Here is a 13,543-nt window from a genome sequence, read left to right as displayed (position 1 = left end):
TCCAGCATTGACGCAATGACTCTGTCGGTTTGATCGAGGCGTTACCTCGAGAGTTGCATTCCAAATTTCCCAGTCAGGAACAACGTTTGTTGCATGGAGAGGGTGATGGCACAGTCGTCAGAGAAGGTAACGTTAGTGATCACACAGGGAGACGATCTGTTTGAGCCTAAGGACCAGGTTTCCGGTCTAGAAGCACAGTTTACACTGCTCCTACACCCTCGTACAGCCAGGGTGGAGGGTGGAAGAGCCAGCCAGGGTGGAGGGGGGGGAAGGGCCAGCCAGGGTGGAGGGTGGAAGAGCCAGCCAGGGTGGAGGAGGGGGGGAAGAGCCAGCCAGGGTGGAGGAGGGGGGGAAGAGCCAGCCAGGGTGGAGGAGGGGGGAAAGAGCCAGCCAGGGTGGAGGAGGGGGGGAAGAGCCAGCCAGGGTGGAGGAGGGGGGGAAGAGCCAGCCAGGGTAGAGGAGGGGGGGAAGAGCCAGCCAGGGTGGAGGGGGGAAAAGCCAGCCAGGGTAGAGGGGGGGGGGAAGAGCCAGCCAGGGTAGAGGAGGGGGGGAAGAGCCAGCCAGGGTAGAGGAGGGGGGGAAGAGCCAGCCAGGGTGGAGGAGGTGGGGAAGAGCCAGCCAGGGTGGAGGAGGGGGGGAAGAGCCAGCAAAGGGTGGAGGAGGGGGGGAAGAGCCAGCCAGGGTGGAGGAGGGGGGGAAGAGCCAGCCAGGGTGGAGGAGGGGGGGAAGAGCCAGCCAGGGTGGAGGAGGGGGGGAAGAGCCAGCCAGGGTGGAGGAGGGGGGGAAGAGCCAGCCAGGGTGGAGGAGGGGGGGAAGAGCCAGCCAGGGTGGAGGAGGGGGGGAAGAGCCAGCCAGGGTAGAGGAGGGGGGGAAGAGCCAGCCAGGGTAGAGGAGGGGGGGAAGAGCCAGCCAGGGTGGAGGAGGGGGGGAAGAGCCAGCCAGGGTGGAGGAGGGGGGGAAGAGCCAGCCAGGGTGGAGGGGGGGAAAGCCAGCCAGGGTGGAGGGGGGTAAGGGCCAGCCAGGGTGGAGGGGGGGGGAAGAGCCAGCCAGGGTGGAGGGGGGGAAGGGCCAGCCAGGGTGGAGGGGGGGGGGAAGAGCCAGCCAGGGTGGAGGGGGGGAAGGGCCAGCCAGGGTGGAGGGGGGGGGAAGAGCCAGCCAGGGTGGAGGGGGGGGGGGAAGAGCCAGCCAGGGTGGAGGGGGGGGGGAAGAGCCAGCCAGGGTGGAGGGGGGGAAGGGCCAGCCAGGGTGGAGGGGGGGGGGGAGAGCCAGCCAGGGTGGAGGGGGGGGGAAGAGCCAGCCAGGGTGGAGGGGGGGGGAAGAGCCAGCCAGGGTGGAGGGGGGGGAAGAGCCAGCCAGGGTGGAGGGGGGGAAGGGCCAGCCAGGGTGGAGGGGGGGGAAGAGCCAGCCAGGGTGGAGGGGGGGGGGAAGAGCCAGCCAGGGTGGAGGGGGGAAGAGCCAGCCAGGGTGGAGGGGGGGGAAGAGCCAGCCAGGGTGGAGGGGGGAAGAGCCAGCCAGGGTGGAGGGGCCAGACAGGGTGGAGGGGGGGGGAAGAGCCAGCCAGGGTGGAGGGGGGGAAGAGCCAGCCAGGGTGGAGGAGGGGGGAAGAGCCAGCCAGGGTGGAGGGGGGGAAGGGTCAGCCAGGGTGGAGGGGGGAAGAGCCAGCCAGGGTGGAGGGGCCAGACAGGGTGGAGGGGGGGAAGAGCCAGCCAGGGTGGAGGGGGGGGAAGAGCCAGCCAGGGTGGAGGAGGGGGGAAGAGCCAGCCAGGGTGGAGGAGGGGGGAAGAGCCAGCCAGGGTGGAGGGGCCAGACAGGGGGAGGGGGGAGGGGCCAGGCAGGGCCCCTCTCCCCTAAAGGCTGGTATAATATGATGGCTTGAGTCCCAAATGGCACCCTATTCCCTACGGGCACTACATAGGGAATAACATGCCGTTTGAGAAGCAGACTGGGAGAGACAGGTATTTCTGAGGAGCAAGGCCTGCTTCTATTCAGCTCAGCACAATGTGTAACCAGACGCTGCCAAAGTTGCCCATGCCAACCAGGCAGACAGTCAGTCAAGCGGGCATCCGAACAGGCACCCAACCAGCCAGCGACCAGCCAGGCAACCAGTCAGCCAAACAGTCCCTAAGCAAACCAGCTTGCCAAGCAGGCAGCCAACAGCCAGACACCAAACCAGCCAACAGCCAGGCACCCATCCAGCCAACCAGTCAGCAACCAGTGAGCCAGGCATCCAGGCAGCCAAACAGGAAGCCAAACAGAGACTACCTCACAGACACAAAACAAAGGAACATCTGATCTGCCTTTCATTAACAGACCCATTAAGGACGAATACTAGGTCAGGGTCTAACAGGGCCAAGTGCTCCATGGTAGGTCAGGATCTAACAGCGTCCAAGTGCTCCATGGTAGGTCATGATCTAACAGGGGCCAAGTGCTCCATGGTAGGTCAGGATCTAACAGGGGCCAAGTGCTCCATGGTAGGTCAGGATCTAACTGGGGCCAAGTGCTCCATGGTAGGTCAGGATCTAACAGGGGCCAAGTGCTCCATGGTAGGTCAGGATCTAACAGGGCCAAGTGCTCCATGGTAGGTCAGGATCTAACAGGGGCCAAGTGCTCCATGGTAGGTCAGGATCTAACAGGGGCCAAGTGCTCCATGGTAGGTCAGGATCTAACAGGGGCCAAGTGCTCCATGGTAGGTCAGGATCTAACAGGGCCAAGTGCTCCATGGTAGGTCAGGATCTAACAGGGGCCAAGTGCTCCATGGTAGGTCAGGATCTAACAGGGCCAAGTGCTCCATGGTAGGTCAGGATCTAACAGGGGCCAAGTGCTCCATGGTAGGTCAGGATCTAACAGGGCCAAGTGCTCCATGGTAGGTCAGGATCTAACAGGGGCCAAGTGCTCCATGGCCCCAACAACAAACAGTAACCTGAATAACAACATATATTAGTCTCGACAAACAGGGTCTGGGTCCCTAATTACATGATCAATACTGTTCTGTCTCTTCTTGGCGTCAGTGACGTGCTTCATCATCTACTCTCCTATCTTCTTGTCCCTCCTTCAATCCCCTCCTACACACCTGGTCTAGTAGTCTTCCTCGTCTTGGTATTGGTAACTGAGCTCTCTCACACACACACAAACCTGGTCCAGTAGTCTTCCTCGGCTTGGTATCGGTAACTGAGCTCTCTCTCTCTCTCTCTCTCACACACACACACACACACACACACACACACACACACACAAACACACACACACACACACACCTGGTCCAGTATGGTCTACCTCTTCTTGGTATCGGTAACTGAGCTCACACTCTCTCTCACCTGGTCCAGTATGGTCTTCCTCTTCTTGGTATCGGTAACTGAGCTCAAACTCTCTCTCACCTGGTCCAGTATGGTCTTCCTCTTCTTGGTATCAGTAACTGAGCTCTCTCACCTGGTCCAGTATGGTCTTCCTCTTCTTGGTATCAGTAACTGAGCTCTCTCACCTGGTCCAGTATGGTCTTCCTCTTCTTGGTATCGGTAACTGAGATCTCTCACCTGGTCCAGTATGGTCTTCCTCTTCTTGGTATCGGTAACTGAGATCTCTCACCTGGTCCAGTATGGTCTTCCTCTTCTTGGTATCGGTAACTGAGCTCTCTCACCTGGTCCAGTATGGTCTTCCTCTTCTTGGTATCGGTAACTGAGCTCTCTCACCTGGTCCAGTATGGTCTTCCTCTCTCTCACCTGGTCCAGTATGGTCTTCCTCTTCTTGGTATCGGTCACGGCACTGAGCTGCATGTCTCCCATCTTCTTCATCTTCTCGTCCATGTCGATCTTCTGCTCCAGCTTCTTAATCTCCGCCCTCAACAGACGCACCGTGTCCTCCCGGTGATGCTGCCTGGCAACGGCCGCCGCGCACGCCGAGTGGATGGCCGTGATCCAGTTCTCCAGCTCCGTCTGACTGCACGTCTACAAGGGGTTAGAGGTCAGAGAAAAGGTTACGCAGACCTTTACTCCACACTACAGCATGCTTGGAATACAGCCAAGTTATACAACAATGACCATATAACACACACACACACACACACACACACACACACACACACACACACACACACACACACACACACACACACACACACACACACACACACACACACACACACACACACACACCTCCTCCTACCTGGAAGAGAAATGCATCTCCTAGAGAGTTGCTGAGGCAGAAGACAAAGTCCTTCTTGGGGTGTTCAGGTACGGCCTGGACAATACTGTTCTCAGCCCACGCCGCATGTTTAGGGACACTGTTGTGGTCGATCCCCGACCGTCCGTCCGTCTCGTAGAAGAAGAGAGTGCATCCTGGGAGAAAACAGGAACAAGGTCGTTACGCACAACCATCAATCAAATCAAATCAAATGTATGTTCATAGCCATTTTTCCTATAAAGTGCAAAATGCAGTCAAACACAATAAAGTATCAATGAAAAACGTTTAAGGTGATGTATATTTCTAGACAGTGATAGCTTTCTTTCCTTCAAATATCTGACAGGGGGAAATGTCCCTGCAGAAAACAACAACAAATCAAATAAACAACAGCTTGTTTTATCGATTTAATTCTGCTCTCTAGTGGCCAGCGGTAAGAAGTGCCGGTCTGGATTCTCCAGGAGGGAGCATGCATAATCAGAATAATGATGTGGCCCCTGGAATGCTTATGTGGCCCCTAGAATGCTGATGTGATCCCCTAGAATAATGATGTGATCCCCTAGAGTAATGATGTGATCCCCTAGAATAATGATGTGATCCCCTAGAATCCTGATGTGATCCCCTAGAATCCTGATGTGATCCCCTAGAATCCTGATGTGGCCCCTAGAATCCTGATGTGGCCCCTAGAATCCTGATGTGGCCCCTAGAATGCTGATGTGGCCCCTAGAATGCTGATGTGGAACCCTAGAATGCTGATGTGAAACCCTAGAATGCTGCTGTGAAACCCTAGAATGCTGATGTGAAACCCTAGAATAATGATGTGAAACCCTAGAATGCTAATGAGGCCCCTAGAATGCTGATGTGGCCCCTAGAATGTGATGTAGCCCCTAGAATGCTGATGTGGCCCCTAGTGGCCCCTAGAATGCTGATGTGAACACCTAGAATGCTGATGTGGCCCCTAGAATGCTGATGTGGCCCCTAGAATGCTGATGTGAAACCCTAGAATAATGATGTGAAACCCTAGAATAATGATGTGGCCACTAGAATGCTGATGTGGCCCCTAGAATGTGATGTAGCCCCTAGAATGCTGATGTGGCCCCTAGAATGCTGATGTGGCCCCTAGAATGCTGATGTGAACACCTAGAATGCTGATGTGGCCCCTAGAATGCTGATGTGGCCCCTAGAATGCTGATGTGGCCCCTAGAATGCTGATGTGAAACCCTAGAATAATGATGTGGCCCCTAGAATGCTGATGTGAAACCCTAGAATAATGATGTGGCCCCTAGAATGCTGATGTGGCCCCTAGAATGCTGGTGTGGCCCCTAGAATGCTGATGTGACCCCTAGAATGCTGATGTGACCCAGTCAAGTGGTATTAAAGGCCTACTCTGTGATATTTAGGTTAATGATGTTGCCCAGTCAAGTGGTTTTAAAGGCCTACTCTGTGATATTTAGGTTGTCTCTCAAATGGCACCATTTTTTATTTTTTTATTTTTACCTTTATTTAACTTGGCAAGTCAGTTAAGAACAAATTCTTATTTTCAATGACGGCCTAGGAACAGTGGGTTAACTGCCTGTTCAGGGGCAGAACAACAGATTTGTACCTTGTCAGCTCGGGGGTTTGAACTCGCAACCTTCCGGTTACTAGTCCTATCTAGTGCACTACTTTTGGCTAGGGCCTTGGTCCAAAGTAGTGCACTATATAGAGAATAGGGTGTAATTTGGGATGCAGACAGACAACACGTATCATCAGGACATCTACACAGCCATGAATAAATCACATACGGTTGGTTGTATTGAGTACAGTGCTGTAAATACAGTTGAAATCTGAAGTTTACATACACCTTAGCCAAATACATTTAAACTCAGTTTCACACAATTTCCTGACATTTAATCATCGTAAAAAATTCCCTGTCTTAGGTCAGTTAGGGTCACCACTTTATTTTAAGAATATGAAATGTCAGAATAATTGTAGAGAGAATGATTCATTTCAGCTTTTATTTCTTTCATCACATTTCCCAGTGGGTCAGAAGTTTACATACACTCAATTAGAATTTGGTAGCATTGCCTTTAAACTGTTTAACTTGGGTCAAACGTTGGTTGGGTAGCCTTCCACAAGCTTCCCACAATAAGTTGGGTGAATTTTGGCCCATTCCTCCTGACAGCTGGTTTAACTGAGTCAGGTCTGTAGGCCTCCTTGCTCACACACGCTTTTTCAGTTCTGTCCACACATTTTCTATAGGATAGAGGTCAGGGCTTTGTGATGGCCACTCCAATACCTTGACTTTGTTGTCCTTAAGCCATTTTGCCACTCCTCCCTCATGATGCCATCTATTTTGTGAAGTGCACCAGTCCCTACCGCAGCAAAGCACCCTCATAAAATGATGCTGCCACCCCCCATGCTTCACGGTTGGAATGCTGATCTTCGGCTTGCAAGCCTCCCCTTTTTCCTCCAGAAAAATAGTCATTATGGCCAAACAGTTCTATTTTTGTTACATCAAACCAAAGGACATTTCTCAAAAAAGTACGATCTTTGTCCCCATGTGCAGTTGCAAACCGTAGTCTGGCTTTTTTATGGTGGTTTTGGAGCAGTGACTTCTTCCTTGCTGAGTGGCCTTTCAGGTTATGTTGATATGGGACTCGTTCTACTGTGGATATAGATACTTTTGTGCCTGTTTCCTCCTCTTGTTCTGGGATTTGCACTTTTCTCACCAAAGTACGTTCATCTCTAGGAGACAGAAAGCGTCTCCTTCCTGAGCGGTGTGGCGGCTGCTTGATCCCATGGTGTTTATACTTGTATACTATTGTTTGTACATATGAACAGGTAGTCCTTGAAATACATCCACAGGTACACCTCCAATTGACTCAAATCATGTCAATTAGCCTATCAGAAGCTTATAAAGCCATGACATAATTTTCATGCATTTTCCAAGCTGTTTAAAGGCACAGTCAACTTAGTGTATGTAAACTTCTGACCCACTGAAATTGTGATACAGTGAATTATAAGTGAAATAATCTGTCTGTAAACAATTGTTGGAAAAATGACTTGTGTCACGCACACAGTAGATGTCCTAACCGACTCGCCAAAACTATAGTTTGTTAACAAGAAATGTGTGGAGTGGTTGAAAAACAAGTTTTAATGACTCCAACCTGAGTGTATGTAAACTCCCGACTTCAACTGTACCTCTTCAGGGGAACTGTCATAAATCACATAGGGTTGTATTGAGTACAGTGCTGTAAATACCTCTTCAGGGGAACGGTCATAAATCCCATAGGGTTGTATTGAGTACAGTGCTGTAAATACCTCTTCAGGGGAACTGTCATAAATCCCATAGGGTTGTATTGAGTACAGTGCTGTAAATAGCTCTTCAGGGGAACTGTCATAAATCCCATAGGGTTGTATTGAGTACAGTGCTGTAAATAGCTCTTCAGGGGAACTGTCATAAATCCCATAGGGTTGTATTGAGTACAGTGCTGTAAATAGCTCTTCAGGGGAACTGTCATAAATCACATAGGGTTGTATTGAGTACAGTGCTGTAAATAGCTCTTCAGGGGAACTGTCATAAATCACATAGGGTTGTATTGAGTACAGTGCTGTAAATAGCTCTTCTTTAACACCACAGCAAATATAAGCGGTGTAGGGCAGGCCTCACCTTTCAGACAGACCGGTAGCTCCTCCATTCAGTATTATCAGTAATAGTAGGAGTATAAAGGGGATGGCTAGATGGAGGCCTCTCGTTACCTTCGAGGCACACCCAGTAGGTCATACTAGTACTAGTAGTAGCCGTAGTAGTGGTAGTAGTAGTAGTAGTAGTAGCAGTAGCAGTAGTAGTAGTAGTAGTAGTAGTAGTAGTAGTAACATTTGTAGCAGTAGTAGTAGTAGTAGTAGTAACATTTGTAACAGTAGTAGTGGTAGTAGTAGTAGTAGTAGTGGTAGTAACATTTGTAGTAGTAGTAGTAGTAGTAGTAGTAGTAGTGGTAGTAACATTTGTAGTAGTAGTAGTAGTAGTAGTAATAGCAGTAGTAGTAGTAACATTTGTAGTAGCAGTAGTAGTAGTAGTAGTAGTAGTAGTAGTAGTAGTAGTAGTAGTAGTAGTAGTAGTAACATTTGTAACAGTAGTAGTAGTAGTAGTAGTAGTAGTAGTAGTAGTAGTAGTGGTAGTAACATTTGTAGTAGTAGTAGTAGTAGTAGTAGTAGTAGTAGTAGTGGTAGTAACATTTGTAGTAGTAGTAACATTTGTAGTAGTAGTAGTAGTAGTAGTGGTAGTAACATTTGTAGTAGTAGTAGTAGTAGTAGTAGTAGTAGTAGTAGTAGTAGTAGTAGTAGTAGCAATAGCAGTAGTAGTAGTAACATTTGTAGCAGTAGTAGTAGTAGTAGTAGTAGTAGTAGTAGTAGTAGTAGTAGTAGTAGTAGCAATAGCAGTAGTAGTAGTAACATTTGTAGCAGTAGGTGTAATGTGTATAGAGCCAGTAGATAGTTAGATAGCAGTGTGTACAGTGTATACAGTATATACTGTAGGGTAGGTACTAGTAATAATAATAGATACAGTAGATAGTTAGATAGCAGTGTGTATAGATACAGTATATACTGTAGGGTAGGTACTAGTAATAATAATAGATACAGTAGATAGTTAGATAGCAGTGTGTATAGATACAGTATATACTGTAGGGTAGGTACTAGTTATAGCAGTGTGTATAGATACAGTATATACTGTAGGGTAGGTACCTTTGAGGCAGACCCAGTAGCTCTTCCACTTCCTCCTGGTGGCCGACTCCACCTTCTTGCTTTTCTTGTGAACCAGGAAGTTCTTGACGGCCAGCCGGCCTGCCTTCCGCACGGTTCCCTGGACAACGCCGTGCAGGGGATCTGATTGGTAGGCTGAACTCATGGTGCTCTGCTCGTCACTCAGGGCTGACCCCGCCTCCTCCAGACTCTCTGTCTGACATGAGCTCATCTCCAACTCCTAATCATAACATTACATTCAAATCAATAAAGCTTTATTGTTTCCGAACTGCAATTTGTTTGCAGCTTAAAATAGATAGACAGACAAAGGACTGAAAACAGCAAACCCCCCTGAGAGCCTGGTCCCTCTCTAGGTTTCTTCCTAGGTTCTGGCCTTTTTAGGGAGTTTTTCCTGGCCAACGTGCTTCTACATCTGCATTGCTGGTTGTTTTGGGGTTTTAGACTGGGTTTGTGTATCAGCTGATGTAAAAAATCAAATTTGATTTGAAACACACATAGCAGATGATGATTGTGATCGTGTGTGTGTGTGTGTGTGTGTGTGTGTGTGTGTGTGTGTGTGTGTGTGTGAACCAGAACCCACCTGTCTGAAGTTCTCGTAGACCCCCTGAACCCCTTCACTGGCTCCTCCCCCGCTGCTGCTTCCGCTGTCACTGCCAGCGAACAGGCTCCGCTCCGCCGCCGAGCACACGGAGAAGGACATAGACATGGTCTTATAGCGCCGGGACTGATGCTTCGCCCCCGAAGCCGTCACCCCGTCTATGCCACTGTCCTCGTACTCACTGCCCTCTCCGGCTGTCACATCCTGGAAACACACAGGTACAGACACACAGGTGAGACACACACACACACGACACAGGTAGAGACACACCCACACACACACACACAGGTAGAGGTGAGACACACACAGTCTATGGACACTTGTTGCATTCTATTGGTCTCCAGACATGTGGTCAGACTGACAGAAAACCAAGCTTCAGTCCTGTCACACCAGCAGTCCTTCACCTTGAGTAGAGTCCATACCGTCTCTGCAGATGTGGAGGTGGCAACCCTGCCCTCAAAAAATCCTGATCCTACCCTGGCCTACCTTAGTCTAGTCTACAGAAGGGTCTTTCTAGAAACTAAGGTACCAGTGGTGCCCTTAAAAAAATCCTGATCCTACCCTGGCCAACCTTAGTTTCTAGAAAGACCCGTCTGTAGACTAGGCTAAGGTTGGCAAGGGTAGGATCAGGATTTTTTAAGGGCACCACTGGTACCTTAGTTTCTAGAAAGACCCGTCTGTAGACTAGGCTACGGTACCAGTGGTGCCCTTAAAAAATCCTGATCCTACCCTGGCCAACCTTAGCTAGTCTACAGAGGGATCTTTCTAGAAACTAGGGTACCAGTGGTGCCCTTAAAAAATCCTGATCCTACCCTGGCCAACCTTAGCCTAGTCTACAGACGGGTCTTTCTAGAAACTAAGGTACCAGTGGTGCCCTTAAAAAATCCTGATCCTACCCTGACCAACCTTAGCCTAGTCTACAGACGGGTCTTTCTAGAAACTAGGGTACCAGTGGTGCCCTTAAAAAATCCTGATCTTACCCTGACCAACCTTAGCCTAGTCTACAGACGGGTCTTTCTAGAAACTAAGGTACCAGTGGTGCCCTTAAAAAATCCTGATCTTACCCTTACAATGTACACTACCGTTCAAAAGTTTGGGGTCACTTAGAAATGTCCTTGTTTTTGAAAAAAAAAGCTATTTTTTTTGCTCGGACACCCATGCATACCCCACAAGACATGCCACAAGAGGTCTCTTCACAGTCCAGAACAGACTATGGGAGGCGCACAGTACTACCTAGAGCCATGACTACATGGAACTCTATTCCACAGTACTACTAAGAGCCATGACTACATGGCACTCTATTCCACAGTACTACATAGAGCCATGACTACATGGAACTCTATTCCACAGTACTACATAGAGCCATGACTACATGGAACTCTATTCCACAGTACTACATAGAGCCATGACTACATGGAACTCTATTCCCCAGTACCACATAGAGCCATGACTACATGGAACTCTATTCCACAGTACTACATAGAGCCATGTAGTCATGGCTCTCTATTCCACAGTAATACATAGAGCCATGACTACATGGAACTCTATTCCACAGTACTACATGGAACTCTATTCCACAGTACTACATGGAGCCATGACAACATGGAACTCTATTCCACAGTACTACATAGAGCCATGACTACATGGAACTCTATTCCACAGTACTACATAGAGCCATGACTACATGGAACTCTATTCCACAGTACTACATATAGCCATGACTACATGGAACTCTATTCCACAGTACTACATAGAGCCATGACTACATGGAACTCTATTCCACAGTCCTACATAGAGCCATGACTACATGGAACTCTATTCCACAGTCCTACATAGAGCCATGACTACATGGAACTCTATTCCACAGTACTACATAGAGCCATGACTACATGGAACTCTATCCCACAGTACTACATAGAGCCATGACTACATGGAACTCTATTCCACAGTACTACATAGAGCCATGACTACATGGAACTCTATTCCACAGTACTACATAGAGCCATGACTACATGGAACTCTATTCCACAGTACTACATAGAGCCATGACTACATGGAACTCTATTCCACAGTACTACATAGAGCCATGACTACATGGAACTCTATTCCACAGTACTACATAGAGCCATGACTACATGGAACTCTATTCCACAATAAGTAACTCGTGCCAGCAGTAAAATTTGATTTTAAAAAACAGACAGAAATAAACCTTATGGAACGGTGGAACGGTGGGGATGGTGAAGCAACACAAACACATGCTTACAAAACACACAACATACGCACAACATACAACATACGCACTATACACATGGATGTTCTGGTATAGATATGTTGTAAGTAGAGTAGACGCCTGAGGACACACACACTTAATATGTTGTGAAATATGTTATGAATGTATTGTGATGTTTTTTTTAAATGTATAACTGCCTTTATTTTGCTGGACCCCGGGAAGAGTAGCTGCTGCCTTGGCAGGAACTAATGGGGATGCATAATAAACCCCGGGAAGAGTAGCTGCTGCCTTGGAAGGAACTAATGGGGATCCATAATAAACCCCGGGAATAGTAGCTGCTGTCTTGACAGGAACTAATGGGGATCCATAATAAACCCCGGGAAAAGTAGCTGCTGCCTTGGCAGGAACTAATGGGGATCCATAATAAACCCCAGGAAAAGTAGCTGCTGCCTTGGCAGGAACTAATGGGGATCCATAATAAACCCCGGGAAAAGTAGCTGCTGCCTTGGCAGGAACTAATGGGGATCCATAATAAACCCCAGGAAAAGTAGCTGCTGCCTTGGCAGGAACTAATGGGGATCCATAATAAACCCCAGGAAAAGTAGCTGCTGCCTTGGCAGGAACTAATGGGGATCCATAATAAACCCCAGGAAGAGTAGCTGCTGCCTTGACAGGAACTAATGGGGATCCATAATAAACCCCGGGAATAGTAGCTGCTGCCTTGGCAGAAACTAATGGGGATCCATAATAAACCCCAGGAAGAGTAGCTGCTGCCTTGACAGGAACTAATGGGGATCCATAATAAACCCCAGGAAGAGTAGCTGCTGCCTTGGCAGAAACTAATGGGGATCCATAATAAACCCCAGGAAGAGTAGCTGCTGCCTTGGCAGGAACTAATGGGGATCCATAATAAACCCCAGGAAGAGTAGCTGCTGCCTTGACAGGAACTAATGGGGATCCATAATAAACCCCAGGAAGAGTAGCTGCTGCCTTGGCAGGAACTAATGGGGATTCATAATAAACCCCAGGAAGAGTAGCTGCTGCCTTGGCAGGAACTAATGGGGATCCATAATAAACCCCAGGAAGAGTAGCTGCTGCCTTGACAGGAACTAATGGGGATCCATAATAAACCCCAGGAAGAGTAGCTGCTGCCTTGGCAGGAACTAATGGGGATTCATAATAAACCCCAGGAAGAGTAGCTGCTGCCTTGGCAGGAACTAATGGGGATCCATAATAAACCCCAGGAAGAGTAGCTGCTGCCTTGACAGGAACTAATGGCGATCCATAATAAACCCCAGGAAGAGTAGCTGCTGCCTCGGCAGGAACTAATGGGGATCCATAATAAACCCCAGGAAGAGTAGCTGCTGCCTCGGCAGGAACTAATGGGGATCCATAATAAACCCCAGGAAGAGTAGCTGCTGCCTTGGCAGGAACTAATGGGGATCCATAATAAACCCCAGGAAGAGTAGCTGCTGCCTTGGCAGGAACTAATGGGGATCCATAATAAACCCCAGGAAGAGTAGCTGCTGCCTTGACAGGAACTAACGGGGATCCATAATAAACCCCGGGAAGAGTAGCTGCTGCCTCGGCAGGAACTAATGGGGATCCATAATAAACCCCAGGAAGAGTAGCTGCTGCCTTGACAGGAACTAACGGGGATCCATAATAAACCCCAGGAAGAGTAGCTGCTGCCTTGGCAGGAACTAACGGGGATCCATAATAAAAATAAATGAACACATTTCTAGCAGCAAAATGTGTTAAATTATAGCCGTGGTATTAAAAGGGAGAATAAACCAGAG

General features: G+C 48.9%; 1 protein-coding gene across 1 annotated transcript in view; it reads right to left on the bottom strand.

The window, feature by feature from the left end:
* Window positions 1–13,543, bottom strand: part of LOC110503436 (rho guanine nucleotide exchange factor TIAM1) — a 71,679-nt gene that overhangs the window by 55,046 nt on the left and 3,090 nt on the right. Inside the window, exons 4-7 of the mRNA XM_090218981.1 lie at window positions 9,497–9,718; window positions 8,899–9,136; window positions 4,159–4,331; window positions 3,717–3,941 (exon numbers count right to left, since the gene is read on the bottom strand). Coding sequence (XP_090075107.1) covers window positions 3,717–3,941; window positions 4,159–4,331; window positions 8,899–9,136; window positions 9,497–9,718 — 858 coding nt within the window. The remainder of the gene's footprint in view (window positions 1–3,716; window positions 3,942–4,158; window positions 4,332–8,898; window positions 9,137–9,496; window positions 9,719–13,543) is intronic.

The sequence above is a fragment of the Oncorhynchus mykiss genome, chromosome 24, assembly GCF_057628025.1.
Source record: "Oncorhynchus mykiss isolate SJ-2025 chromosome 24, ASM5762802v1, whole genome shotgun sequence".
NCBI lineage: Eukaryota > Metazoa > Chordata > Actinopteri > Salmoniformes > Salmonidae > Oncorhynchus > Oncorhynchus mykiss.
The sequence above is the reverse complement of the archived record's forward strand: the minus strand, read 5'-3'. Positions and strand labels throughout refer to the sequence as shown.